The 26,733-nt window shown below is 45.9% G+C and overlaps 1 protein-coding gene across 1 annotated transcript in view; it reads left to right on the top strand.

Annotated features, from left to right (window-relative positions):
• The window catches only part of RARS1 (arginyl-tRNA synthetase 1), a 687,757-nt gene that overhangs the window by 237,439 nt on the left and 423,585 nt on the right, over positions 1–26,733 (top strand). The window contains exon 8 of the mRNA XM_068277415.1: positions 20,278–20,407. Coding sequence (XP_068133516.1) covers positions 20,278–20,407 — 130 coding nt within the window. The remainder of the gene's footprint in view (positions 1–20,277; positions 20,408–26,733) is intronic.

Below are 26,733 nucleotides of genomic sequence, written 5' to 3'. Positions count from 1 at the left end.
CTGGTGTTCGTAAGGAGAATACATTGCCATGATGAGTGACACTCAGTCCAAACGGGAATCGCCACTTGTAAATCCCTTTCTCTCTAAGCAGCTGTAATAGAGGCTTTAGGGCCCTCTGCTGTCGGAGCGTAATTGGGAACAGATCTTGAAAATAAATATCTGAGTCATTTAAAGAAAATTTTCTCCCTGTTCCTAGCCGCTTTAGCTATTTTTTCTTTCAAAATAAAGGAGCTAAGGCAACATATAATGTCCCGCGGTAAGTCGGAGTCCCCATTTCACGCTTTCAGAGCTCTATGTGCGCGTACAAACTCAATAGTGGCATCAGCATCTCTCTCTAACAGGTTGTTGAATAAAGATTGCAAGGCCACTGCTATCTGCGTAGATTATTCCTTCTGCCCCTGTTATCGAGGTCTTCAATGATACGAAAAGCATGCTGCAGCTGCCGATCCTGCTTAGAGGAATGTTCCTTAAGGCAGAGAATGTCTTTAGCATGGGATTTAGCCGAGCTAGAGATGGCCTCCACTTTAAAGGTTAGCCCCTGCATGTCTCCTCTCACCGAGGCCACTGCTGTTTGAAGTGCGTTTTAAGGTCCCCCGCTACAGCGGTTAGTGAGTACCTTTGAGGCAGGATGAGCCGGGCCATGAACCTCCATCGCACTGTCTGCTGTGGTCTGTGGCGTAGTGAGCTGTATCTCACTTTCCGACACCATCTTGCTTCTGGTGCCCACACCCGGAGTGGCCTTCTGCGATTTAAATATGTCGGAAATTCCTCGCTGCACCGGACCTGGAGAGGCGTCTCTCTGCCTGCCAGATTGCTTCGGCTGCTTTTCCTTCTCCTTCACCATCTCCAACGAAGCTCGATCAGCCTTAAAAACGTCTTGTAGGCGCCTATCTCCCCGGAGCTCCTCGCTTATGCATCCAGCGGCTTCTGGCCACGCCCCCCTGGGGGTCATCTTTACTTTTGGCAACAATGACAGAAGAGGTCAAATGCCCTGTGTGTACATAGATAAGTTTGTCTCCAAAATAGTGACACATAAGGTAGGAGGTGGCATGCATGGGGGGAGGGGGAGGCCCTCGAGAAATAAAAATCCTCTCAGTGATGTCCAGTAAAAATTCATGGGACGAACCATTTTTACTCCTGGCAGAGTAACAGTTTTTTTCTTTATTCCAGCAGTTGTAACTGTTAAACAGTGAAGGTTGTAACCACCCTTTTATTTTTTACGGACTGATGTCATCTGAAGGAGCCCAATGCATGTGTGGAGAGACGTGCAGTTAGAGAACTAGCTGAAGGAGGCTAAAAGTAGTTTGTCTGTAAATACAAACAAAATTGAATGGTTGTTGTAAGGCAGTTTTAGTAAAGTAATTGTAGCAGGGTAAATTAATGGAGAAAGGGTGGTTTATTGTGATGAACAAGTGATAGAGGAGAAAGCAGAGTGAAAGCAGTGGACCCTGCAATGGACTGAGGATTGAGTGGCGGTGACAGCAGTGTCAGTGGATGGTGGCAGGTGAAGCGACGGGTAGCATCGGAATTGGACCAGATGCACAACGGTAAGCAATATAAACAACGCAGTGCAGACACATGATCCTGAGCGGATATGCAGGGACTAGTGGCTGGATGGTGAAATGGTTCTGCCTCAGACGCAGGAGACCAGGGTTCGAATCTCGGCTCTGCCTGTTCAGTAAGCCAGCACCTATTCAGTAGGAGACCATAGGCAAGTCTCCCTAACACTGCTACTGCCTATAGAGCGTGTCCTAGTGGCTGCAGCTCTGGCGCTTTGAGTCCGCCAGGAGAAAAGCGAGATATAAATGTTATTTGACTTGTCTTGTGTAGCGCCATTGTGCATCTCGTCTAGTATGGTCTGAGCATGAATCAACCCCAAGCTGGTGTTCTCCCACATTTTGTCTCATCAAACCCACCGCCCACAGTCACAGCATCATCTGAGAATATACACAATTCTCACATTTTACTTTAACCACTTCGCATCCAGACCTAGTTTTCCCCTTATTGACCAGAGCAATTTTTACGTTTTAGCTATGTCCCTATTTAATCAGCCATAACTTTATCCTTACTCATGACACCTAAATGATCTAGGTATCGTTTTTTTCAGGACAAACTAGACTTTCATTGGCGGGTATTTTATCCCTAGACCAAAAAAGTTTTCTATGCATTTTAATGGGAAAAAGAGGGGAAAATAAAAAAAAATGAATTTTTTCGCAGTTTTTATCAATTCCAGTTTAAAAATAAAAAGTCCCACAGGAGATAAAAACATGTCACTAGTATTATGTCTCCCAGTATTGATTGCAAAATGTGTCCCAAGTATCAGACCCCCCCTTATAGCCAGATGTGTCCCCAATATCAGTCACCCCAGTATAGCCCAATGTGTCCTCTGTGTTTGGCACCTCCCAGTATAGATAGATAGATGTATCCCCAGGATTGCTGCCCCTCATGTGTCCATGTGTCCCCAGGAATAGTGGTCCCCCATTATAGCCAGATGTGCCCTCAGGATTTGCAGGTGCACCCAGGATTAGGGCCCCCCCCCACCATTATAGCCAGATCTGCCCCCAGTATAAAATTATACATTTGAAATAAATATGTGGCCCCTCATACTTTATCCCCCTGCCCCCCCCCAGCTGCACATTTTACTACCCACCCCCCACCAGAGGTCCACACACCCCCATAAGACCCAGCCAGATGCCCACCCCCACCCAGGCAGCCCCCTCGGTGGCCAGATCGCTATAAAAAATAAGAAAGCAGCCTGACTCACCTTTTCCTGTTCTAGCAATCAGCCTGCAGCCCAAGCCTCCGATCGCCGCTCTGCACGCAGCCCTGCGATGCTGGTTACTGGGTCCCGGCTTGATGACGTCATCAAGCTGGGACCCGGCTATTCAGCATCACAGGGCTGCGTGCAGAGCGGGGATCGGAGGCTCGGGCTGCAGGCTGATTGCTAGAACAGGAAAAGGTGAGTGAGGCTGCTTTCTTATCATTTTTTTTTTGCAGATCCGACCACGGAGGAGGAGAGATGAATAATCACGCTGTTTGCTACAGCGGTGATCGTTCATCCGCTGGGGGGTCACTAATTGGCTACAAAGGAACATTTTCCCTTTCACCAATTAGTATTGCAGCTGTTGGTGCCAGGAGGTGCGCTCTGAAGCGCACCTGTTCCTGCACAACAGGGCTGCAAGCAGGTCAGTATATCTACGTCGCTGTGGCTTGGAGGGTGCCACAGCTGACGTAGATATACTGTAGCAAGGACAAAGTGGTTAAAGAGCTCTAGGAAATGATTTCCACAAGTGACAGAGACCTCATAACAACATAGACCTGCTGCTACACAGCCAGTCACTATACAGACAATAGAGACTCGCTGCTGGGGCGCATGTGCTGCTGCCCCAGCTGCTACTCTTGGCTCCTGTCCTAGCTGCTGCTCCTGGTTCCTGATCTCACTATGCTGTCCCAGCTACTACTCTTGGGACCGGATTTCACTATGCTGTCCCCGCTACTACTCCTGGCTCCTGATCTCACTATGCTGTCTCAGCTCCTAATCATGATCTCACTATGCAGTCCCGGCTGGTACTCCTGATCTCACTATGCTGTCTCAGCTGCTAATCCTGATCTCACTATGCTGGCCCAGCTACTACTCCTGATCTCACTATGCTGTCCCAGCTGGTACTCCTGATCTCACTATGCTGTCCCAGCTGCTACTCCTGATCTCACTATGCTGTCCCAGCTGCTACTCTGATCTCACTATGCTGTCCCAGCTGCTACTCCTGATCTCACTATGCTGTCCCAACTGCTACTCCTGATCTCACTATGCTGTCACAGCTGGTATCCCTGATCTCACTATGCTGTCACAGCTGGTACTCCTGATCTCACTATGCTGTCTCAGCTGCTAATCCTGATCTCACTATGCTGGCCCAGCTACTACTCCTGATCTCACTATGCTGTCCCAGCTGCTAATCCTGATGTCACTATGCTGTCCCAGCTGGTACTCCTGATCTCACTATGCTGTCCCAGCTGCTACTCCTGATCTCACTATGCTGTCCCAACTGCTACTCCTGATCTCACTATGCTGTCCAAGCTGGTACTCCTGATCTCACTATGCTGTCTCAGCTGCTAATCCTGATCTCACTATGCTGGCCCAGCTACTACTCCTGATCTTACTATGCTGTCCCAGCTGCTAATCCTGATCTCACTATGCTGTCCCAGATGGTACTCCTGATCTCACCATGCTGTCCCAACTTGTACTCCTGATCTCACTATGCTGTCCCAGCTGCTACTCCTGATCTCACTATGCTGTCCCAGCTGCTACTCCTGATCTCACTATGCTGTCCCAGCTGCTACTCTGATCTCACTATGCTGTCCCAGCTGCTACTCCTGATCTCACTATGCTGTCCCAGCTGCTACTCCTGATCTCGCTATGCTGTCTCAGCTGCTACTCCTGATCTCACTATGCTGTCCTAGCTGCTACTCCTGATCTCACTATGCTGTTCCAGCTGCTACTCCTGATCTCACTATGCTGTCCTAGCTGCTACTCCTGATCTCACTATGCTGTCCTGTCCTCAGGCTGGGACTTGTCTGCACAGGAAAACTGAGAACTAATGTTATTCAATTGGTTAGTGCACACTTGAATGTGTTTTCCCCATGCAGATAAAACTGACAGCAGTGCAGCACTGCATGCATTTTCTCTATCAATTATATTAGCTTCTGTGATAAAACATGCTTGTTTTCACACATACAGACACACACGGTGAGCAGAAAAACGCACACTGAAAACTGACAGACGAGTCCACCTGGCTCTACAGACTGCTCCAGCCAGGGCCAGCGCTACAATTAAGGCTTGAGAGTCCATAGGGAACCCCCTCCTCAGCACCTTTGATTTGGCCGGGTGCCACGGTGTGGGTGGTGGAGGTGAGGCGGTAGGTAGAGGAAGTTTTTAGGGCCCCCCAATTGTCATGTTCCCTTATATGGAGAGTGGTGTGCAGCCCAACTCACCAGCCAGTGTCAGAAGTTCAGAAAGTCTTCTCCACTTTACACAGACCAACTATGCTGGAGGGGGGAGGGTACCTAATCTTGGGAGGAACATTTAGCTATACATTCTATGGATGGGGGGGGGGAAGGAGAATTTCCATTAGTGGGTGGGGGTCAAGGGGACCCCCCAAGTTACTTTTGCCTTGGGGCTTCATTGGGGCTAGAACTGGCCCTGGCTCCAGCATCACTACAGTACACCGCACTTGGGAAGGGCGTGGAGAGGCTGGGGCAGTGGCTGAGCAGATGCAGTCATTAGAACAATTGTGCAGAGAGTAGAAAGTTTTTTTCTCTCCGCACCCTTAAAGGAAACAAGAGTTGAATATATAAAAAAAATTCATACATACCTGGGGATTCCTCCAGCCCCCTCCAACCTGATCGCTCCCTCTGCGACGTCCTCCGCCTGCTCGATTTTCCATAAGGGGTCCAGGTATCTTTGCCAGTCGGGCTTACTACACATACGTGTCCTGGCCCACCCCTGTTGCTGGGAACTCTCTGAGCCTGCGCAGTACTACTGTGCAGGCGCATATCTCTCCTGGCCATGGGAGCTAGACAGGACAGCACGTGCAGCCGCACTGTGCATGCGCAGATGGCCAAGATAGTAGGACCCCTTATGGAAGACCGAGGAGGAGGAGGGAGTGATCAGGCTGGAGGGGGCTGGAGGAAGGACCAGGTATGTATTTTTTTTCATAATTATCTCTGGTACTCTTTGCGACCAATCAACCATCCAATTTGATTATTATAATTGGAATAGAATCTGTGCCACCAAGTGCATGCCGATCGACGATGCGACCAATTTTGGGCAGAAATCGGTCACGTTAATTACTCAGACGTGCTGCAAGATGTCGAGCCAACTTGCTCGAACGGCGCATGGGGGTAACAACGCAAGATATCAGGACAAGCGACTAAAAACGCATGGGCACTGTGACACAGGACAGGAAATGTATAAATGCAAACTTACATATTACACACATACGTACACAGCGGAGAGGCGGCGGACAAGGTGGGCTCAGCCGATTCCCAAGAGATTTCATGCTGAAATTGATCGGGAATCGGCCTGTGGTGTATGGGCAGCCGACAGATCTCTCTCTAATCAGATTCGATTAGAGAGAGATTTGATTCTTGGTCTAATCTGCCCATCATTGCTAGCGATATGGCTACCTTAATGCTGGGTACACACAATGCAATTTTCTGACTGTCAGATCGATTATTTCCAACATGTCCGATCTGATTTCCCCCACAACAAAAGTAAAAAGAAATTGAGGGGGTTACACACAATGCGCTGTGGCAAACCTTTAAGGATATCACCACTCTGACATTGGGCACGGATAAGCAGAAGTCTGGTGTAGCCAGTAGCAATAAGCCTTATATATATATAGAATAAGGTATGGCAAACATTTTATTACAGCCCTGCACAGTTTGAATGTTCACCCCATGTCTATGTGGGTTTCCACCCATATCCCAAAAACATACAGTTAAAGAACACACTGCGGACATCAGGGGGTGCAATTTCAAGTAATCCATATCCCGGCATGTTAATTTAGCACACGGTGGTAATGTGGATTATGTCCGTTTTGTAGGATTGGATAGGATTCACCCCCACATTAGGGGAGGTGACATTGATCGGCAGTTGCTCCAGCGGGAATTAAGGTGGATTTTTGAATTAAATGCCACTCAGGGAAAGGGCTTAAATGATGCAGTGCATTACGCAGCATTTTTGCCCCCCTGTTGATCTAGGTACACCCCAACTCTCTCTTCTTGCCTCTCTTTCTCCTTCCCCTTGTCTCTCTTCCTGCCTGCTCACTTTGCTGCTTTGTATTGCAGTTATGGTGATACGATGTTCTCCCCTTCGTTTTCGGTTTCGTTTGATCTGAGCATGTCAGTAGGTGTGTTTTATTACACCCTACTATATTTAGGAATATGAGTAGTTTTTTACTTTTTACAATATATACACAGTGTTTGGGATGCACCTGTTCTCACCCTTCTATAAGTATTGGCTTTGATCTTTACATGCTACTTTTGTGCACACATGTGCACACATATATATGTGTGTGTGTTTTTTATGTGGCGTGCGTTATAGGTTATTTTTATTTTTGTTGATTTATTTCCTTATTTTTGTTGATTTATTTCCTTATTTATTTTCTTTTCTTGTTTTGCCATTCCCTCTTGGTCGTTTTGGTTTGCCCCCCCCCCCCCCCCCTTTTGGTTTCTCCCCTCTGCTGAGTATCAATTACGCCCAGCGGCGGCATTATGCCGCCGTTTGCTGGGCGTTTGGCCTGACAGCCTCTGAGTTCCGCCCCAGGGCGGTTTCCGAGATCTGCAGGTCTGTGAGCTGCGGGCGGCGGTTGTCATGGCGGGCGGACTTTTTGGACGCTGCCTTGACACATATGACGTCTTTTATCCGCTCCCCATCTGATTGGTGTGTGGGAGACCCGGATATGACGTCGCGCACCGCCTGCGGACTCACTGATTGGTTGCATGCACAGGGGAGACGGGGAGGCGGATCGCTTTGGCGGCATAAGATGGATATGGCGTTACACATGGAGGAACTTATCTCTTGCGCTATCACCTGAGGAGGCTGACTGAGTGGTCAGCGAAACATGTCGTGAATCTTGGCGCTTGTGTCATTTATTCATCACTCTTATGACCCATACCGCAAAGGACTGGTAACTATATAGATGATTGTATTGCTGGATAAAACTACCTTAAAGAGACTCCGTAACAAAAATTGCATCCTGTTTTTTATCATCCTGCAAGTTCCAAAAGCTATTCTAATGTGTTCTGACTTACTGCAGCACTTCGTACTATCACAGTCTCTGTAATAAATCAACTTATCTCTCTCTTGTCAGACTTGTCAGCCTGTGTCTGGAAGGCTGCCAAGTTCTTCAGTGGTGTGGTTCTACTATGAACTCCCCCTTTCAGGCCCCTCTATGCACACTGCCTGTGTGTTATTTAGATTAGAGCAGCTTCTCTCTTCTCTCTTATCTTTTACAAGCTGGATAAATCGTCCTCTGGGCTGGGCTTTCACATAGTGAGGAATTACAGACAAGGGCAAAGCTGTTTGCAGGAAGAAAAGAGCAGCCTGAAACTTCAGGGGGAAAGAAACACACAAATGATCTCTTGAGATTCAAAAGGAAGGCTGTATACAGCCTGCTTGTGTATGGATGTATTTTCTATGTGTGGACATACTGTACATCAACCTACTTCCTGTTTTGGTGGCCATTTTGTTTGTTTATAAACAAACTTTTTAAAACTGTTTTTAACCACTTTTAATGCGGCAGGGAGCGGCGAAATTGTGACAGAGGGTAATAGGAGATGTCCCCTAATGCACTGGTATGTTTACTTTTGTGTGATTTTTAACAATACAGATTCTCTTTAAGTGCTATGAACTATATGCAGAGCTTGTATGATCTATATGGAGATGATGCTTGGCAAATACACTACTCAGCATGCTCTACATTGATCTAACCTCCTTAAAGGAGTCTTGTGGAACCTGGTGATATTAACTGCTTGTCCTCAACTTCCAATCTGCGAGTGGGATTGTGGAACATATAGAGGAACTCAGAGATAGCTTGTCTGGATGACAGTACTGCTTCTTTGAAACTGTTGGAGATCTGGAGTCATTCCTTGATCCTTAATATCGTGCTGGGCTTCACTACCAAATACCAACTAATGCTAAGCATGTCAGCTGCTGCTAACATATGTGGATCCCTCTACGCTCTGCTTTGCTGCTGCTAAATGTTTACTCAGCCTTGTGGGAACGTGCAATAACAATCTGCTGTTACTATGTCTTTTTGTTGTTGTTTTTTCAAGTAACCATCTCATATATATGTTACGGCCAGAACCCGAAGTCTGGCCACTTCGGGTTCTGGCCGGTCAAAACGAGAAGTGGCCGGCTGATGCGGCCAATGTGAGAAATGTACCCTTATTTCGGACTTTGGCCGGCCAGAACTCGTTGTGGCTGTATGTGGCCGGCCAAGTCCCGAAGTCCTGTTCCCTCGGCTCCCCCCCCCCCCCCCCCCCCGCTGCCTGCACTAATCAAACCTCAGATCAGGGCGACCGGACCGGAGAGGCGGAGAGAGGCAAAGCGCACAAGTCACCCGCAGGACGTGAACACTTCAGTGCGGAAGCGCCTGTCATTTGGCACTTCCGCATGTGAAGTGTACACACACAGGTCCGGGCGGGTAGCTTGCGCGCTGCTCTGCCTCTCTCCGCTTCTCCCCACCTCTTCGGTCGCCGTGATCTGAGGTCTGTGAGTAGTGCAGGCAACTCTCCCAGCCATGCAAAGCGCACACTAAAGGCGCCCCCCCAGCCAATCAAAGCACACAAAAAAGCGCCCCCCCAGCCATGCAAAGCACCCCCCAGCAATGCAAGTGCCCAGTGAAGCCCCCCAGCGATGCAAAGTGCGCAGCCCTCCCACCCCCAGCCATGCAAGCACCCCCCAGCAATGCAAGTGCCCAGTGAAGCCCCCCAGCGATGCAAAGTGCGCAGCCCTCCCACCCCCAGCCATGCAAGCACCCCCAGCAATGCAAAGTTCCCAGTGAAGCCCCCCAGCCATGAAAATCACCTAGTGAAGCAACCCAGCCATGCAAAGTGCGCAGCCCCCCCCCCCCCCCCAGCCATGCAAAGCACCCAGCGAAGCCACCCCCCCCCAGCCATGCAAAGCACCTAGTGAAGCACCCCAGCCATGCAAAGTGCGCAGCCCTCCCCCCCAGCCATGCAATGCGCCCAGCGAAGCCCCCCCCCCCCAGCCATGCAAAGCACCTAGTGAAGCACCCCAGCCATGCAAAGTGCGCAGCCCCCCTACTCCCCCCCCCCCCCCCACGCTGCAAAGGGCCCAGCGAGCCCCCCCCAGCCATGCAAAGCACCCCCAGCCATGCAAGGCACCCAGAAAAGCCCCCAGCCATGCAAAGCGCCCAGAGAAGCGCACCCAGCCATGACTAATCACCACTGTAATTTGATCTCTCCCCTGTGTCACTCGACTGCCACGGCAGAGCAGCTAATTTTAAAGCGCAGAATGATAACAAATTTGTCTGCTTCCGTTTTTTTTCCTGTGAAGGTTATTATGCTGTTGTGCATCTTTCAGAGCAGAGAGGAAGTTCCGAGTGCCATTCATGGTGACCGGACCCCCGCGATGTTCTGGGATTTGTGCGTTTTGGACTTTGGCCGACTGACTTTGGCCGTTTCTAGAACTGGCCGGCCAATGTCAGAAATTCCCAGCATTTTGGACTTTGGCCGACGTCAAATCGGCCAGTTCTAGAAACGGCCGGCCAATTCTAGAATTGGCCGATTTCTGGTTTTGGCCGTAACATATACACCAGCATTAGTGACTTTGCGTTTTTTTGGAGGACTGCAGCCTCCGTTAGGTCATAATTTGTGTTGGATGACACATCTTTTATATTTGTGTGTTGTAAGTCCTGATTTAGTGTTTTTCAAATATTTTTTGTATATGTGTGTGTTTTTGATTAATAAATAGGAGTTTTTTGTATGCACCCAGGAGCCAATCCTGTTTTCTTATTATTCTGTATCTAACTTTGTTGGCATGGTGCATACTTAAAACATGTTTTAGGTTTTGGTTTATTGATTAGGTTTATTAACTGTATAATTCGACTCCTCTCTCCACGGATCCCCAGTCTGTGCAATAGTGGAAAATATGCAGTTAAGTTTATTGGCGTCCCTCTAAAAGGGCCCTAGATATATGGAAGCAGTAGATTGTGGGCTCCTTTGAGGAAATGTTAGTGACAAGACTATGTACTCTGTAATGTGCTGCAGAAGATGTCAGTGCTATATAAATACATAATCCTATATAATAAAAGGCAACTGTCCCTGCGTACAGCAGGGACAGTTGTCTCTGTGTAGCTGGGTCCATGCTTTTTGCTACTGTGCATTTGCGCAGCACGGACCCAGCCTCACACAGAGAGGAGGACGGGCATGGGCGGCGTGTGTGGGGGCGGGCCGAGTGTGCACGTCTGAGCGTGTGCGGCGAATGTGTGCACGACGGGAGGGCGCGGCGGGTACGCGCACTAACAGGCGGCGGGGAATCACAGACCTAGAGCCCATTTTTAAGCGGGTTTAGGTTTGCTAGTAATAATAATATGGTAGGACATAACAACAACAACAAAAAATAACATTTGTAAAGCGCTTTTCTCCCATGGGACTCAAAGCGCATAAGCATGGCTCCGACCATCGTGGTACAGAGGAAGAATTTCATAAGTCCGGAAATGCCAGGCTCAACAGGTGGCTTTTCAGTCTGGATTTGAATAGCTCCAGGGATGGTGCTGTCTTTACTGGGTGTGGCAGGGAGTTCCAAAGAGTAGGGGCAGCATGACAGAAGGCTCTATCTCCAGATTTTTTGAGGTGCACTCTGGGAGTGACCAAGTTTATAGAACTTGCTGATCTGAGGTTGTGAGAGGTGTGGTGCAGCTTCAGCAGGTCCTTCATGTATCCAGGGCCCAGATTGCGCAGGGATTTGAATGTCAGCAATCCAATCTTGAAGAGTATTCTCCATTCTACTGGTAGCCAGTGCAGTGAGCGAAGGATCGGTGTAATGTGACAGTGGCGAGGCTGATTTGTTAGCAATCTGGCAGCAGCATTCTGCACTAATTGCAGGCGACGCAGGTCCTTTTTGGGAAGGCCAGCATAAAGGGCATTGCAGTAGTCCAGGCGTGATGTGATGAAGGCGTGGACTAGGGTTGGAAGATCCTCTGGGGGAATCAGATGTTTAATCTTTGCAATGTTCTTCAGATGAAAGAAGGAAGATTTAACTACAGATGAAATTTGGTTTCTGAAACTCAATTCCCCATCGATTAGTACTCCAAAGCTGCGCACAATGTTGGAGCTGTTTATGTCTGAATTCCCAATCCTGATTGGTGTTGCTTTAGGATAGAGCTGTTTTGATGGCGAGTGCTGGCTTTGGACAAACAGGACCTCAGTTTTGTCAGCATTCAGTTTCAACCAGTTCTCATTCATCCATACCTGTAGCTCAGCTAAGCAAGAGTTTTTTTGGGGTAGGGTCTGTTCCACCAGGTTTGAAGGACAGGTATAGCTGTGTGTCATCGGCGTAGCAGTGGTACGTCAGGCCATAGGACCTAGCCTTAGCCTGGATCTCCTCCTACCTCTCCAACCGCTCCTTTACAACATTTTTCAATGGCTCCTCATCCACTCCTACCCCCCTCTCAGTTGGTGTTCCTCAAGGTTCCGTCCTAGGACCCCTACTGTTCTCACTCTATACTGCCTCAATTGGCAAAATCATCTCCTCCATGGGTTTCAATTACCACCTGTATGCCGACGACACCCAGATATATCTCCACACCCCAGACCTCTCCTCCTCTACCATGGACAAAGTCTCTGCCTTCCTCACATCCATTTCCTCCTGGATGGCTGCCAGGTACCTGAAGCTTAATTTGGACAAGACTGAGCTTCTAATATTCCCACCCCGCACAGCTGCACCCCTCCCAGTTCTGCACGTCACTATTGAAAATACTATAATCCACCCTACCTCCCAAGCCCGCTGTCTAGGCGTTACTCTGGACTCTGAACTTTCCTTTACCGCCCACATCCAAGGTATTGCCAGATCCTGCAACTTCCACCTCCGCAACATCTCCAAGATCCGCTCCTACCTGTTCCCTGACACCACTAAACTCCTTATCATCTCCCGCCTAGACTACTGCAATTCTCTTTTATCTGGCCTCCCCTCTAACCGTACTGACCCACTTAAATTGGTAATTAATGCGGCAGCCAGACTGATACATTCTTCTCACCGCAGCGCCTCTACAACTCCGCTCTGTAAAGCACTACACTGGCTCCCCATCAGCTTTAGGATCAATTTCAAAATCCTGTGCTTTGCCTACAAATCAGTGCACAAGACCTGCCCAACCTACATCTCTGATCTGGTCCACAGGTACATACCAGCCCGCCCCCTCCGAACCTCCAATGACCTGCGCCTAGTCGCACCACGCATAACTCAGTCACACGCGCGATTGCAGGACTTCACCAGGGCCGCCCCTACTCTCTGGAACTCTCTCCCACCAGCCGTCAGACTTGCCCCCACCTTTAATTCCTTCAAACAAGCTCTCAAGACTCACCTCTTCACGCTCGCATACCCCCCTACACCAGCACCATAATATGTTCTGTTAGACCCCCTCTCAAAAGACGCACCTATTGTCTCCACCCCACCCTTTAGATTGTAAGCCTCCGGCAGGGCCCTCCTCCCTAACGTATCCAGCTTGATTATGCAATCTTACTCACAACCACCCCTCTTGTAGACTCGAACAGTCTCTATTTTGACCTATGACACTGTATTGTTATCAAATCATTTGCATGATTTTGTTTTGTTGTGAGTTTCCGTATGTTCTACCTGTATGTTAACCCATTTATCTATTGTGCAGCACTGCGTAAGATGTTGGCGCTTTATAAATACAATAAATAATAATAGGATAAGTGTACTGAGTGGCAACATGTAGATTGCAAACAGCAGAAGGGGATAGGATTGATCCTTGTGGCACTCCGAATTGTAGAGGTGCAGGTTTGGACATTATAGGACCTAGGGATACTCTGTGTTCTGTCAGTCAGGAATGATCAGAACCGCTGGAGGACTGATCCACTGATGCCACAGTACTCCTGCAGTCTGTTAAGCAGGATTTCATGGTCAACTGTATCAAAAGCCGCTGAGAGATCCAACAGGATTAGGATGGAGCATTCCCCTCTGTCCCTTGCCATGAGCAGGTCGTTGCAGACTTGGATGAGGGCTGTTTCACAGCTGTGGTGTTTCTTAAAGCCAGATTGTAGAGGGTCCAGGATGTTGTTTACTGACAGCCTGGTTTCAAGTTGCCGATAGACAGCCTTTTCAATAACTTTACCTAAGAATGGTTGGAGACAGGTCTGTAGCTGTTCATAGCATCTGGATCCATGGAAGGTTTTTTAAGAAGGGGCTTGATGATTCCTTCTTTTAGAGAGGTAGGAAACCTCCCTGCTTGCAGAGAGCAATTTACTATTTCGTGAAATGCTGGACCAAGCAGGTCAGGGCATTTCAGCATATGTTTAGTTGGTCCAGGGTCCAGGTCGTAGGTTGTCTGGCGGAGGCAACGGAGGATGTCTGAGATCTCTTCCTCACTAATACTTTTGAAGTCAGTCCAGGATGTTAGGTTGTTTTTGCCACTATTTCCAGGAGTTGAATAAGTCTTAGGTGCTGTGGACTGAATGAGACACCGAATAGAGGCTACTTTGTCAGCAAAGTAGCAAGCAAATTTTTCGCATAGCTCCTTTGAGGGAGTTATAGTAGGTTTTAGACAGGATGGGTTACATAGTCTATCAACTGTGCGAAATAGTTGGGCTGGCCTGTTGGCGGCCTTTGCGATCTCCTGTGATAGGTAGGAGGATTTTTTCTTGGTGATCGCATCTTGGTAGCTTTCCAGGTGAGAGACAAGGGTGTGTTTATCTTTTGAATTCTGAGTTTTTCGCCACTTCCTTTCTAGTCTGCGCGCTTCTTTCTTTAGGTCCTTTAGTGAGCTGTCAAACCACCGTGCATGATGAAGTGGTGTAGACCGTTTAATGCGAACTGGAGCAAGGGCGTCATAGGCAGATGACACTGCATGGTTGTACAGCACGGGCAGCACGGTGGCGTAGCGGTTAGCTCTCTCGCCTTGCAGCGCTGGGTCCCTGGTTCGAATCCCAGCCAGGGCACTATCTGCAAAGAGTTTGTATGTTCTCTCCGTGTCTGTGTGGGTTTCCTCCGGGCACTCCGGTTTCCTCCCACATTCCAAAAACATACGGATAAGTTAATTGGCTCCCCCCCCCAAAAAAAAAAAAATGTCCCTAGACTACAGTACTTACACTACATAATATAGACATATGGCAATGGTAGGGATTAGATTGTGAGCTCCTTTGAGGGACAGTTAGTGACAAGACAATATATATATATATATGTATATATGTATATATATATATGTATATATGTATATATATGTATATATATATATATATATATATATATGTATATATATGTATATGTATATGTATATGTATATGTATATATATGTGTATATATATGTGTATATATATGTGTATATATATGTATATATATATGTATATATATATGTATATATATATATATATATATACACACTGTACAGCGCTGCGTATTATGTCGGCGCTATATAAATACTTTATAATAATAATAATAATAATAATACATCAGGACCATGGAGTCTGGGTCTGCGCAATGATTAGTTAATGCGTCGAAGTTGAGGGTATTCTGAACGTGCTGGGGTGAGACATCTTTCACAGAACGGTATTTTATGAGTTCTTTCCCTCTGTGTTTTATTGCTGGTGCTGTCAGAGAGAAGTGGATGGTGTGGTGGTCTGTCCATACCACTGGGTTTATATCCATGTGTGATATTAAAAGTCCGGAATGAAATATAAGATCCAGGGTGTGCACTTTCTTGTGGGTGGGGAGGTTGACAGCCTGAGAGAAACCCAGCTCATTGATTATGAGAAGTAGTTCACTTCCTAGGCGGGAGTCGTGATCATCCACCCATGCATTGAAGTCTCCCAGAATGATCCATCTGGGGTGTTCCACTGTTAGGCAGGATAAGAGTTCAGATATTTCCGTAAGAAAGGCTGGACCATTTTTTGGGGGGCGGTATATGAGCAATATGTTGATGTTTACTTCTGCTGACTTTTGGGCTGCAAGACATTCAAAGGTTTCAGTGGGGCCTAAGGGCAGGGGCCTTATGTTCAAAGAGGATCTGAAGCATATGGCAACCCCCCCACCCTTGCGGAATTGTCTCTCACAGTGCAAGACTGAATAATTGGTCGGCACGGTTGCTTCAAGAGTTGGGCCTGCATGTTTCCCAAGCCAGGTCTCTGTCAAAAAGGTAAAATCAGAGAGCTCTATTAGGTCATGTATAGTTGCAGTCTTATTATTTATCGATCTGGTATTGCAGAGTGTAGCTGTGATTGATCTTTTCTGGGGACAACTATGTTTTTTATACTTGGATCCACTCCCTCTCCTCCCCCTTCTGCTTTTCTTGAGATTTGGTTCACAGTGGATGTCTGTCTGGAAGAAACAGGAACATACAGAATGTACAGTGCGGGGAAAGTCCTGTCCTGCTAGTCATTTCACCCAGTCTGCTTCCCTAGTAAAATGATTCAAATGATTCGGTTTAAAGATCCATATCTTTTCAATGATCCGATTCAAATGATCCAAGGCAGAGTTGAAGTTTGAGACAGCACCCATGTATAGAAGATGGTGTGCCCAAGCAGTCGGCCCTCCACACCACCAGAGCCGTCAAATGCAGGGAACAGATCTTGCAGGCACCACCGATATAATAGTAGCTTCTTTATTGGTCACATCAGACTGTGCAGAGGGTACAACGACAGACCGCTGTTTCGAGCAATCTAGCTCTTTATCAAGTTGTCAAACACTGATTTAAAGTGCAGCACCAGAACCCTCCAATCAGAGAACGCCATGTCAGAAGTGGACCTGATGGGGAAGCCTAGAGAGGGCAAGAAGGGTACATATCCATGTTTGAACTGACACCTCTGTAATTATCATCAGGGGTGACATTTTTAGACATCTATCCAAGGGGACAGTTTTTCACATTATAGAACACTTTGATTGTAATTCTACTTTTGTCATCTACGTGTTTAAGTGCCCCTGTGGTCTGGCATATGTGGGCAAGACCACTAAGCCACTTAAGGTGCGTTTGTCAGCACATAAATCGACAATTAGGACCAGGGACACTTCTCATGTGGTGGCAAGACACTTTACTGAGATAGGACATAGTGTATCACAACTTAAAGTACAAGTTATAGATGGGGTACCTTTTGGGTGGGGGCAGGACGAGACAGGAAGAAAGAACTTTCTAGACGAGAAGCCTTCTGGATTCGTAAATTGGGGGTATTGGGAACTGGGGGTCTCAATTTGGATTATGATCTGTCGTTCTCTGTTGGTTGAGTGCTCAGGTGCTCTTGTGGGGGGCTTGTTGTTTTTAATATTATTTTAGATATAAGTGCATCACTGGAATTACTTTAATCTTGAACCAGGGTCAATTGGGCTATTTTTAAGAGATTTTTCTCTAATAAAGATATTTCTAAAATTATTTTTGATCCAATTTAAATCTCTACTGCTGCCAGCTGCATGCCGGTACATATATGGTATACTGGAGGGGGACGGATGTGCCTCAGCGGTCTACGATTCTAAGTATATATGTCATTGCATTTATATAATTTATTAGGACGCTTTTGTTCCCATAGCAAAAATGGGGGTGAGTTAGTGCTGATTGGCTGCGGGGCATACTGCTTATGCCATGCGCACGTAATGTTTACATCCGCCTGAAGGTGGACTCTCCCATTGCTTTGGTGCGCATGACTGTGTGGATATATTTCCGCATACGTCATGAGGGCGCGTTAGAGGACACCTTGCGCTCTGATTGGTCGGCGGCTATGCGGAAGCGGTGGGCTATTCCTGTCCGTAGGACGTAGGGCAGGGAGGCGGACCCTCCTGTGATGCTGCCTGGCTGCTTTTGGTAACAGGTTTTTTAGCCTGTTACGGAGGAGGTATCTGGCAACAGTGGAGATATATATACAATACAATACAATACAATAACATTTCTATAGCGCTTATCTCCCATAGGACTCAAAGCGCTTAGGCTCTCTCAGATTCAGTAATTAGTAGGTACTAATGGCGCTATTGATCTTTGTATGCGCGCTGCATGTCACTTATGAGTACGCTGTATAAAGATGAGTTTACTACCAAAGGGGGAGGTTTTTCCTTCTTTGTTCAGTTCCCCATCAGGTCCACTTCTGACATGGCGTTCTCTGATTGGAGGGTTCTGGTGCTGCACTTTGATTGGTTTAAAGACACTATATAAGTTTGTATGATGTGTGATGATTTTATGCAGTGTTTGACAACTTGATAAAGAGCTAGATTGCTTGAAACAGCGGTCTGTCGTTGTACCCTCTGCACAGTCTGATGTGACCGATTCAAATGATCCGAATCCTTAAAAAGATCCGGACTTCCTATCACTAACCTGGAGCGGCTGCTTTGAGAGCTGCATAACGCAGCTCAATCTGACGTCCAACTTCAACACCACCATACGTTGCGTTAGGGGCACGTTATGCGACCATAACGTCCCCTAAAACGTAACGTCTTGGTGTGTGGGTAGCCTTAAAGGGTTTATCAAAAAATGAGGGCATTTTTCCTGATACAATATGTTTTTTTTGTAAAAACAAAATCCGAGTCCCAAGTCTCTTGTATTGCTGGAATGCCTTCTTTCGCTTAACAGGTTCATTAAAGCCATTCACATTATGGCTGATTATCATAAATTCAGTGGACAGCATGAAAATAATGAACAAAAGAGATCAACTGAGGTAACACAACAGAGGGACAGTGTACCTGTGCTGCAATGACGATTAATACTAAAGAAAAAAACTAGAAAACAAATGAACATAAAACTCATAATTTGAGCACCAAAAAAACCTCTGGGCAATAGTAGCACCTCCAACACACCTCTAACAGCCCAGGAAAACGCTGGATGGAGTAGCAGAAACTGATATAAACACAAACAAAATCTCCAAGCAGAGGGGGGGGGGGGGGACACATTGTCAGGTATGGACAGAGTGGCACATGAACTGAGCAAACAAAGGGAAAAAAATGATGGAAGAATGCACATATCGGCAATATCAGTGCACATGAGAAGGTACAGGACAGTTAGAAAGGTTACGGCCAAGCTTATTATCATCAGTATCATCAGCGGTTGTGGATCGAGGAGATTGCTGTTGCGACCAGATCGGAGAGACATCAGGGTGAGGTGGAGATGACCGAGGGGCATCCTGCGTCAGTCCCAATTTATAAAAGATTTCAAGCCCCTCAGTGGGGGGTAGTAGCAGAAAGAACCGTACCATTGTGAGGAACCAGCAGTTTAAAGGGGAATCCCCATCTGTAACAAACTTTAGCTTTAATCCGCTCTGCAGTGATATCTTTCACAGCTCGTCAGCGACCCAATGTAAGGGGAGAGAGATCAGGAAAAATCGTATATGGATGCCCCTTAAAAGATAGCTCGGGCTGATTACGGGTGTGAAATAAAACTTGTTCCTTCAATTGATAGTCCTTAAAGCATAGAACCACATCTCGGGGAGGTTTTTCAGCTGTTAGTTGCAATTGAGAGACAGTAGACTGCGAGGATTCATGTTCCTGGAGAAGGGAATTATGAGTGGCGGCTAAATCATATTTTCTCTTCAAAAGGTCAGTACGGGATCCTATTTCAGCAGTCTCTTTGGATAGGGAGTCTGCCGTACGGTGGAGTTCCGTTTGTAGTTTTTTAACAAACTTATTATGGATGCGATCTAAACTTTCCTCAAGGTCACGCTTAGATAAGGGTGTCTGGGATGGGGCCGGAGATTGGAAGCCAGGATCACTCACCGCCTTTACAGCTCTGCTTGACCCACTGGCTCCATCTTGGGAGGCTTACATGTTTCCTCTAGGCCGCTGGCTACTCGAATCCTTCCCCTTTCGCCGTCCAGGCACACACCAGGGTATACCTCCAGGGGTGAGTAACAAAAAAAAATAGGCAAAAGGAAGATAAAAGCCCCGGGGTGCTTCAGAAAGTGCCACCGAAGAGCAGAGTTACAGTGCCATGTGTCTACTCCAAACCGCGCCCAAACCATGCCCCCAATTATTAATTTTAATTTGTGTGGTGTTTAAGCAGACTGTGATTGTCTATTGTTGTGACTTAGATGAAGGTCAGATCGCATTTTGTGACATACTTTATTGCTACTGTACGTGTGTGTAAAAACACACGCACGCACACACACACGCACACACTCTACAATGCTGGTGTTACAGCTACTGTGTATTTGTTACTGTAGGCATGTGGTAGAATGTTGCATATACTCTCTCAGAGATGATGGGGAAGCACATAATACAATTAGATTAAAATTTCTACAGATCAGTACAGTAGGATCACTTTATAGTAAACTCCATGGGACCAGGAAAAGTATATCAAAAGTTTACTATATCAGAATTGGTCATACAAACACTGAGTTTACTATATCTAGAGATTTACTATATCAGTGTTTACTATAATAAGATTCTACTGTATTGGGTGTTTTACCCCACTTTTTTTTGTATGTGTCATTTTGATTGTATTACAGCCTTTTGTTATAGTGAGATGTTAGAAAGAGTTCCAGAATGCTTTCTCTGAAACCAGCAATATTATAAAAACAAATGTTAACTGGCATTTCTATCTAATTTAGGAATCCAAAATGAGATTTGATGAAGACGAGGAATTTAAAAAGCTGGCATATCAGTGTGTGGTGCTGCTGCAGAACAAACATCCTGATATATTAAAAGCATGGGTCTTGATCTGTGATGTCTCAAGAAAAGGTGACCTTACATAATAAGCCTAGGGTTAGCTAACACATGTAACATTATTACTGCTTACAGATGTCTATCATCCCTGAGACAAAAGCAATGCTTTTCTAAGTGTGTGTGTATTTTTTTTTTTTTAAAGCTTTTGCTAATGTAATGCTATATATGCCCACGATTAGCTAACACATATAGCATTATTACTGCTTGCAGATGTCTATCAGCCCTGAGACAAAAACATATGTTTTTTGCTTGTTAATGTAACTTGCTAATGTAATGGTATGTGTGAGATTTGCAGCAAAGTGGTGCCCAAAGCTTTTTTTTTTCTTTTTTCACAATTAAGTTATTATTTGCCCAAAAAGAAAGAACAAATTAATATACATTCAGTGTTAATTCAAAGAGCATAGTGTAACAGAGACATCTGATAAGTAGTGCCAACATTGAACCTATCAGTAAATAGAACATTTTCAACATTATAAACAAAAATCAGGATTTCTAATATGGTCTGCAGGAGTGAAGTATACACTTAAAATTCAAAACAAGTTTCTGCATAGAGACACAATTAGAATAGGTCACCTCTTGTACCGAGAAGGAGATGGAAAGAAGAAAAGAAGAGAAAAAAAAAGAAAGAAAAAGAATAGGACCAAGAACCAGACTGCCAAACTCTCATGAAAGCAAGATACATTTTAAGGGTTCTGGTATGACATGAAGAATAAAGGCGTGAAAGCAATCTTGTCACAGATAATTTTTTTCCATAAACTGATGGACTTGTCTCCAAAAGTGGTACGGTAGGGAAAGACACCCTTAAGACACCCTTGAAAAAGGACACAGGAAACAAAAAAAGGGCGGGAGCCTGATAGCGTAATACATAGTTACATACTTATTTGGGTTGAAAAAAGACATACGTATCGAGTTCAACCAGAAAACAAAGTACAACACCAGCTCGCGCCCTCACTAAATCCCTGTTGATCCAGGGGAAGGCGAAAAACCCTTACAAGGCATGGTCCAATTAGCCCCAAAGGGGAAAAAATTCCTTTCCGACTCCAGATGGCAATCAGATAAAATCCCTGGATCAACACTACTGGGCATTACCTAGTAATTATAGCCATGGATGTCTTTCAACACAAGGAAAGCATCTAAGCCCCCTTTAAATGCAGATATAGAATTTGCCATAACTACTTCCTGTGGCAATGCATTCCACATCTTAATCACTCTTACTGTAAAGAACCCTTTCTTAAATGGCTAGAACGTTTTTCTTCCATGCGCAGATCATGTCCTCTAGTCCTTTGTGAGGGCCTAGGGACAAAAAGCTCATCCACCAAGCTTTTATATTGCCCTCTGATGTATTTATACATGTTAATTAGATCCCCTCTGAGGCGTCTTTCTCTAGACTAAATAAACCCAGTTTATCTAACCTTTCTTGGTAAGTGAGACCTTCCATCCCTCGTATCAATTTTGTTGCTAGTCTCTGCACCTGCTCTAAAACTGCAATATCGTTCCTGTAATGTGCCCAGAACTGAATTCTATATTCCAGATGTGGCCTTACTAGAGAGTTAAACAGGGGTAATATTATGCTAGCATCTCGAGTTTATATTTCCCCTTTAATGCATCCCAACATTTTATTAGCTTTAGCTGCAGCGGCTTGGCATGGAGTACGATTATTTAACTTGTTGTCGATGAGTACTCCTAAGTCCTTCTCTAAGATTGATGTCCCCATCTGTATAACGTTTATTTTGCATGGTGCTAGACCATTGGTACGACCAAAATGCATGACTTAACATTTTTCAACATTGAATTTCATCTGCCATTTATGTGCCCATATAGCCATCCTATCCAGATCCTCTTGCAATATGTCACTATCTTCCTGAGAGTTGATGGTTCTGCACAATTTTGTATCATCTGCAAAAATAGCAACATTGCTTTCTACTGCATCTACTAGGTCATTAATAAATAAATTGAAGAGCACTGGACCCAGTACAGACCCCTGTGGGACCCCACTGCTAACAGCCACCCATTTTGAGTATGATTCATTGACCACAACTCTTTTTCTGTCCATTAGCCAGTTCCCTATCCATGTACACACAGACTCTTCCCCAGTCCTTGCATCCTCAACTTTTGCACCAGACTTTTGTGGGGAACAGTGTCGAAGGCCTTTGCAAAGTCCAAGTATATCACATCTACAGCATTAAACCCACGCTGATGCTGAGAAATAAAATTATTTTCTACTATGAAGTCTTGTATAGTTTCTTAGTAACCCTTCAAATAGTTTGCATACAACTGATGCTAAGCTTACAGGTCTGTAATTTCCTGGATCTGATTTTTTTTGCCCTTCTTAAATAATGGGAAAACGTGGGCTGTATGCCAATCTACTGGAACTCTGCCAGTTGAAAGAGTCACAAAAGATAAGATAAAGGGGTTTATCAATAACTGAACTTAATTACCTTAGGACCCGAGGATGCATGCCATCTGGGCCAGGTGCCTTGTCTATTTTTAATTTATTTAGTCTTGCATTCACTTCTTCCTGCGTTAAGTATTTAATATTACAATTGGAAGATTGAGACTCTTCTGCATCTGCAATTTGCGACAGTGATGTTTCCTTTGTGAAGACAGAAGCAAAGAAAGCATTTAAAGGGAACCTAAACTGAGAGGGATAAAGATGTTTCCTTTTAAACAATACCAGTTTCCTGGCAGTCCTGCTGATCTCTTTGAATGCAGTAGTGGCTGAATCACACACCTGAAACAAGCATGCAGCTAATCCAGTCTGACTTCAGTCAGAGCACCTGATCTGCATGCTTGTTGAGGGGCTGTGGCTAAAAGTATTAGAAACACAGAATCAGTAGGAGAGTCAGGCAACTGGTATTATTTTAAAAGGAAAAATCTGTGTCCTTCTCAGTTTAGGTTCCCTTTAATAACTCTGCCTTACCATGGTCCTCCACAATTGAGTTCCCCCCCCCCCCCCTCATCCTTTAGGAGTCGAATACAGTCAACCTTTATTTTTTTTTTGAGTTGATGTGCTTGTAAAACTTCTTTGGGTTAGATCTGATATCCCTAGAGATTTGATTTTCAGCTCCAATCTTTGTCAGCCTAATTTCTTTTTTACAACTTTTAAAGCACTCCTTATAATTGCTTAATGCAACCACCTGCTCATGGCAAGAGCCAGAGGAGAGTGCTCGATCCTCATACTGCTAGACCTTTCTGCAGCCTTTGATAAAGTTGACTATGACATCTTGATAAACAGGCCACAGGAATACTGCGGCATTGATGGCATAGTTCTTCAGTGGTTCCAATCCTTCTTGAGTGGCAGAACCCACAAAGTGTCTATGGGGCCCTTCCTGTCCACCCCTGTATCACTTAAGTATGGGGTGCCCCAGGGCTCAATCCTCTCTCCCCTGCTTTTCACGATTTACATGTTACCGATTGGAAAACTAATCCAAAAACATGGCCTGACATACCACTGCTATGCAGACGACACCCAACTATATCTTTCCTTCAAGCCTGGTGTGACAGACCCAACTCTAACTAAAAACACCTGCTTACGTGAACTACAGCAATGGATGAATGACCACTGGCTGAAACTAAATGCAGACAAAACTGAAGTCCTTCTGATTGGAGGGCAGAGCATGATAACAAAACAACTTAACTTGCAGTCTTCACCACTGGGAATAGGAGGCACGGATCTACGCAGCTCTGACCATGTGCGTAGCCTGGGAGTTCTAATTGATGGAGAGTTAAACTTCAGAACTCAAATCTCCGCTGTGGTGAAATCATCCTATTTTCACCTGAAGAACATTACAAAAATCAAGCACCTCATCCCCCCCAGAAGATCTGCCAACCTTAGTCCATGCCTTCATCACATCCCGACTGGACTACTGTAATGCTCTGTACACTGGCCTTCCAAAAAAGGTCTTGTACCGCCTACAGCTGATACAGAATACTGCTGCCAGACTGCTAACCAACCAACCCCGTCACTGCCACAACGCCAGTCCTGCACTCCCTTCACTGGCTACCTATAGAATGGAGGGTCCTATTTAAGATCGGCCTACTGACATTTAAATCCCTGAATAATCTAGGCCCTGGATACATGAAAGATATGTTGCAGCTATGTAGCAATCACCACATTCTCAGATCCACAGGTTCTAATAATCTAGTCATACCCAGAGTCCACTTGGAATCTTTTGGTCCTAGAGCCTTCTGTCATGCTGCCCCTACGTTTTGGAACTCCTTACCTCAACAGATCAAGACAGCTCCATCCCTGGACGTGTTTAAATCCAGACTGAAAACCCACCTGTTCAGTTTGACACTTGCAGAAATATAACTTTTGTTGTGTGAATACTTCATCCTACTACCAATTACTGAATCTGAGAGAGCTTAAGCGCTTTGAGTCCTATGGGAGAAAAGCGCTATAGAAATGTTATTGTATTGTATGAATGCAGCCTCGGTCCCCTCCTGTTTTAGGACCTTATAGGCATTCCTTTTCCACTCCATTTTATCTCTAACCTTTCCATTTATCCATAAAGGCCTTTTTTTATTCCTAGACGTTTTGTTTCCATATGGGATATATATACTACAATATTGATTGAGAATAAGTTTAAAAGCTTGCCATTTCCCTTCAGTGTCCTTCCCTTGGAGTACATTCTCCCAGTTCACCAAACCTAGTGCTTTTCTGAGTTGATTGAACTTCGCTTTTCTAAAATTTATAGTTTTAGTTATCCCACTGCCCCACGGCCTATCAGTCACCAGATCAAACGTTATCATGTTGTGATCACGGTTTCCCAAATGTTCTTGAACCTGCACATTTGATACATTATCTGGTCTATTTGAAATGATCAAATCCAGTAACGCATTCCCCCTTGTTGGTTTCGTTACCATTTGACTCAGATAACTGTCCTGTAGTGTTGCCAGAAATCTGCTGCTTTTACCAGAATGGGTAGCCTTAATACTTCAGTCAATGTCTGGAAAGTTGAAGTCACCCGTAACTATGACCTCATTTTTACTTGCGAAATAAAAGAACAGAGGTGCCAAAAGGATAAAATATGCTAAAATTGTTAAAACGTTAAAGAGGCAGTGGTGGACTCGCCATCCCCAAACAGACAAAGAACTTTCGATTTTTCAGCACGAAAAATGTATTCACATACTCCAATTAAAACAGGCAACGCGTTTCGCAGGTATATTCCTGCTTCCTCAGGCAGTAACAGGAGTATCACACTATGGCTCCCTCACATCCTCTCCTCTAACCTCCCCACCATCATCCTCGGGGATTTCAATATTCCCATCGATGAAGCCCAGAACTCTGATGTGACCCGGCTACTCACTATTGCCAACTCACTTGGCCTAGTACAACACACCAACACCCCCACTCACACTGCAGGTCACACTATCGACCTTATATTCACTAAATCCACCTCCATTGCAGACCTTGACATTGCACCCTTTCCACCCTCAGACCATCACCTTCTCACCTTCAACCTCCTCACCCAAGGCACCTGCAAACTACCTGCCCACCCAGCTGGTCGATGGCAGCGAGACCTACGCAAGCTCAACCCTAGTGTCCTTGCAGACCCCCTCCATGCCCTCTCCTCCACTCTACCCACCTGTCCTAATCTTGCTGCAGTTTAGTATCGCCAAACTCTCATCAGCCCTAGAGAAAGCTGCTCCACCAATATTCTGCCGCAATCAACCCCCTAACCCCCAGCCCTGGCGCACTACCCATACTCGCAACCTCCAGAGGAAAACATGCACCACTGAACGGAAATGGAGGAAAACTAGACTTAACCAGGATTTCCTACAGTACAAGAGTAACCTGCTTCAGTTCCACACTGCCCTGGCTCATGCGAAGCAGGAATACTTTACCTCATCGGAGCACAAGCTTCCAACCCCCGGCGTCTTTTTGCTACTTTCAACTCCCTGCTCCCTGTTTCCTCCCTCTCTGCCACATATTTAGCCACCCACTTCACCATCAAAATTGTCTCCGTCAGGAAATATCCAATCTTCACCTCCCACCCCCTCCCAACCAGCTCCTCCACCCTATCCTCCCCTCACCTCCTTCACTCCTACTACCACCAAGGAAGTCAACCACCTACTGCAGACTTCCCATACCACTACTCCCCCCCCCCCCCACTTGACCCCATCCCTTCTGATTTACTCCAGCCTCACTTCACGAAATTGGCCCCAGTCTTCACTACTCTGTTTAATCTTTCCCTATCCACAGGCACCTTCCCCTCAGACTTCAAGTAGGCCACTGTAATACCCCTGCTCAAGAAACCCTCCCTCGACCCCTCGCTACCCCCAACTACCCCCTATCTCCCTCCTTCCCTTTGCCTCAAAACTCCTTGAGCGTCTGGTTC

This window comes from Hyperolius riggenbachi, chromosome 3 (genome assembly GCF_040937935.1).
Source record: "Hyperolius riggenbachi isolate aHypRig1 chromosome 3, aHypRig1.pri, whole genome shotgun sequence".
NCBI classification, from domain to species: Eukaryota; Metazoa; Chordata; class Amphibia; order Anura; family Hyperoliidae; genus Hyperolius; species Hyperolius riggenbachi.
The sequence above is the reverse complement of the archived record's forward strand: the minus strand, read 5'-3'. Positions and strand labels throughout refer to the sequence as shown.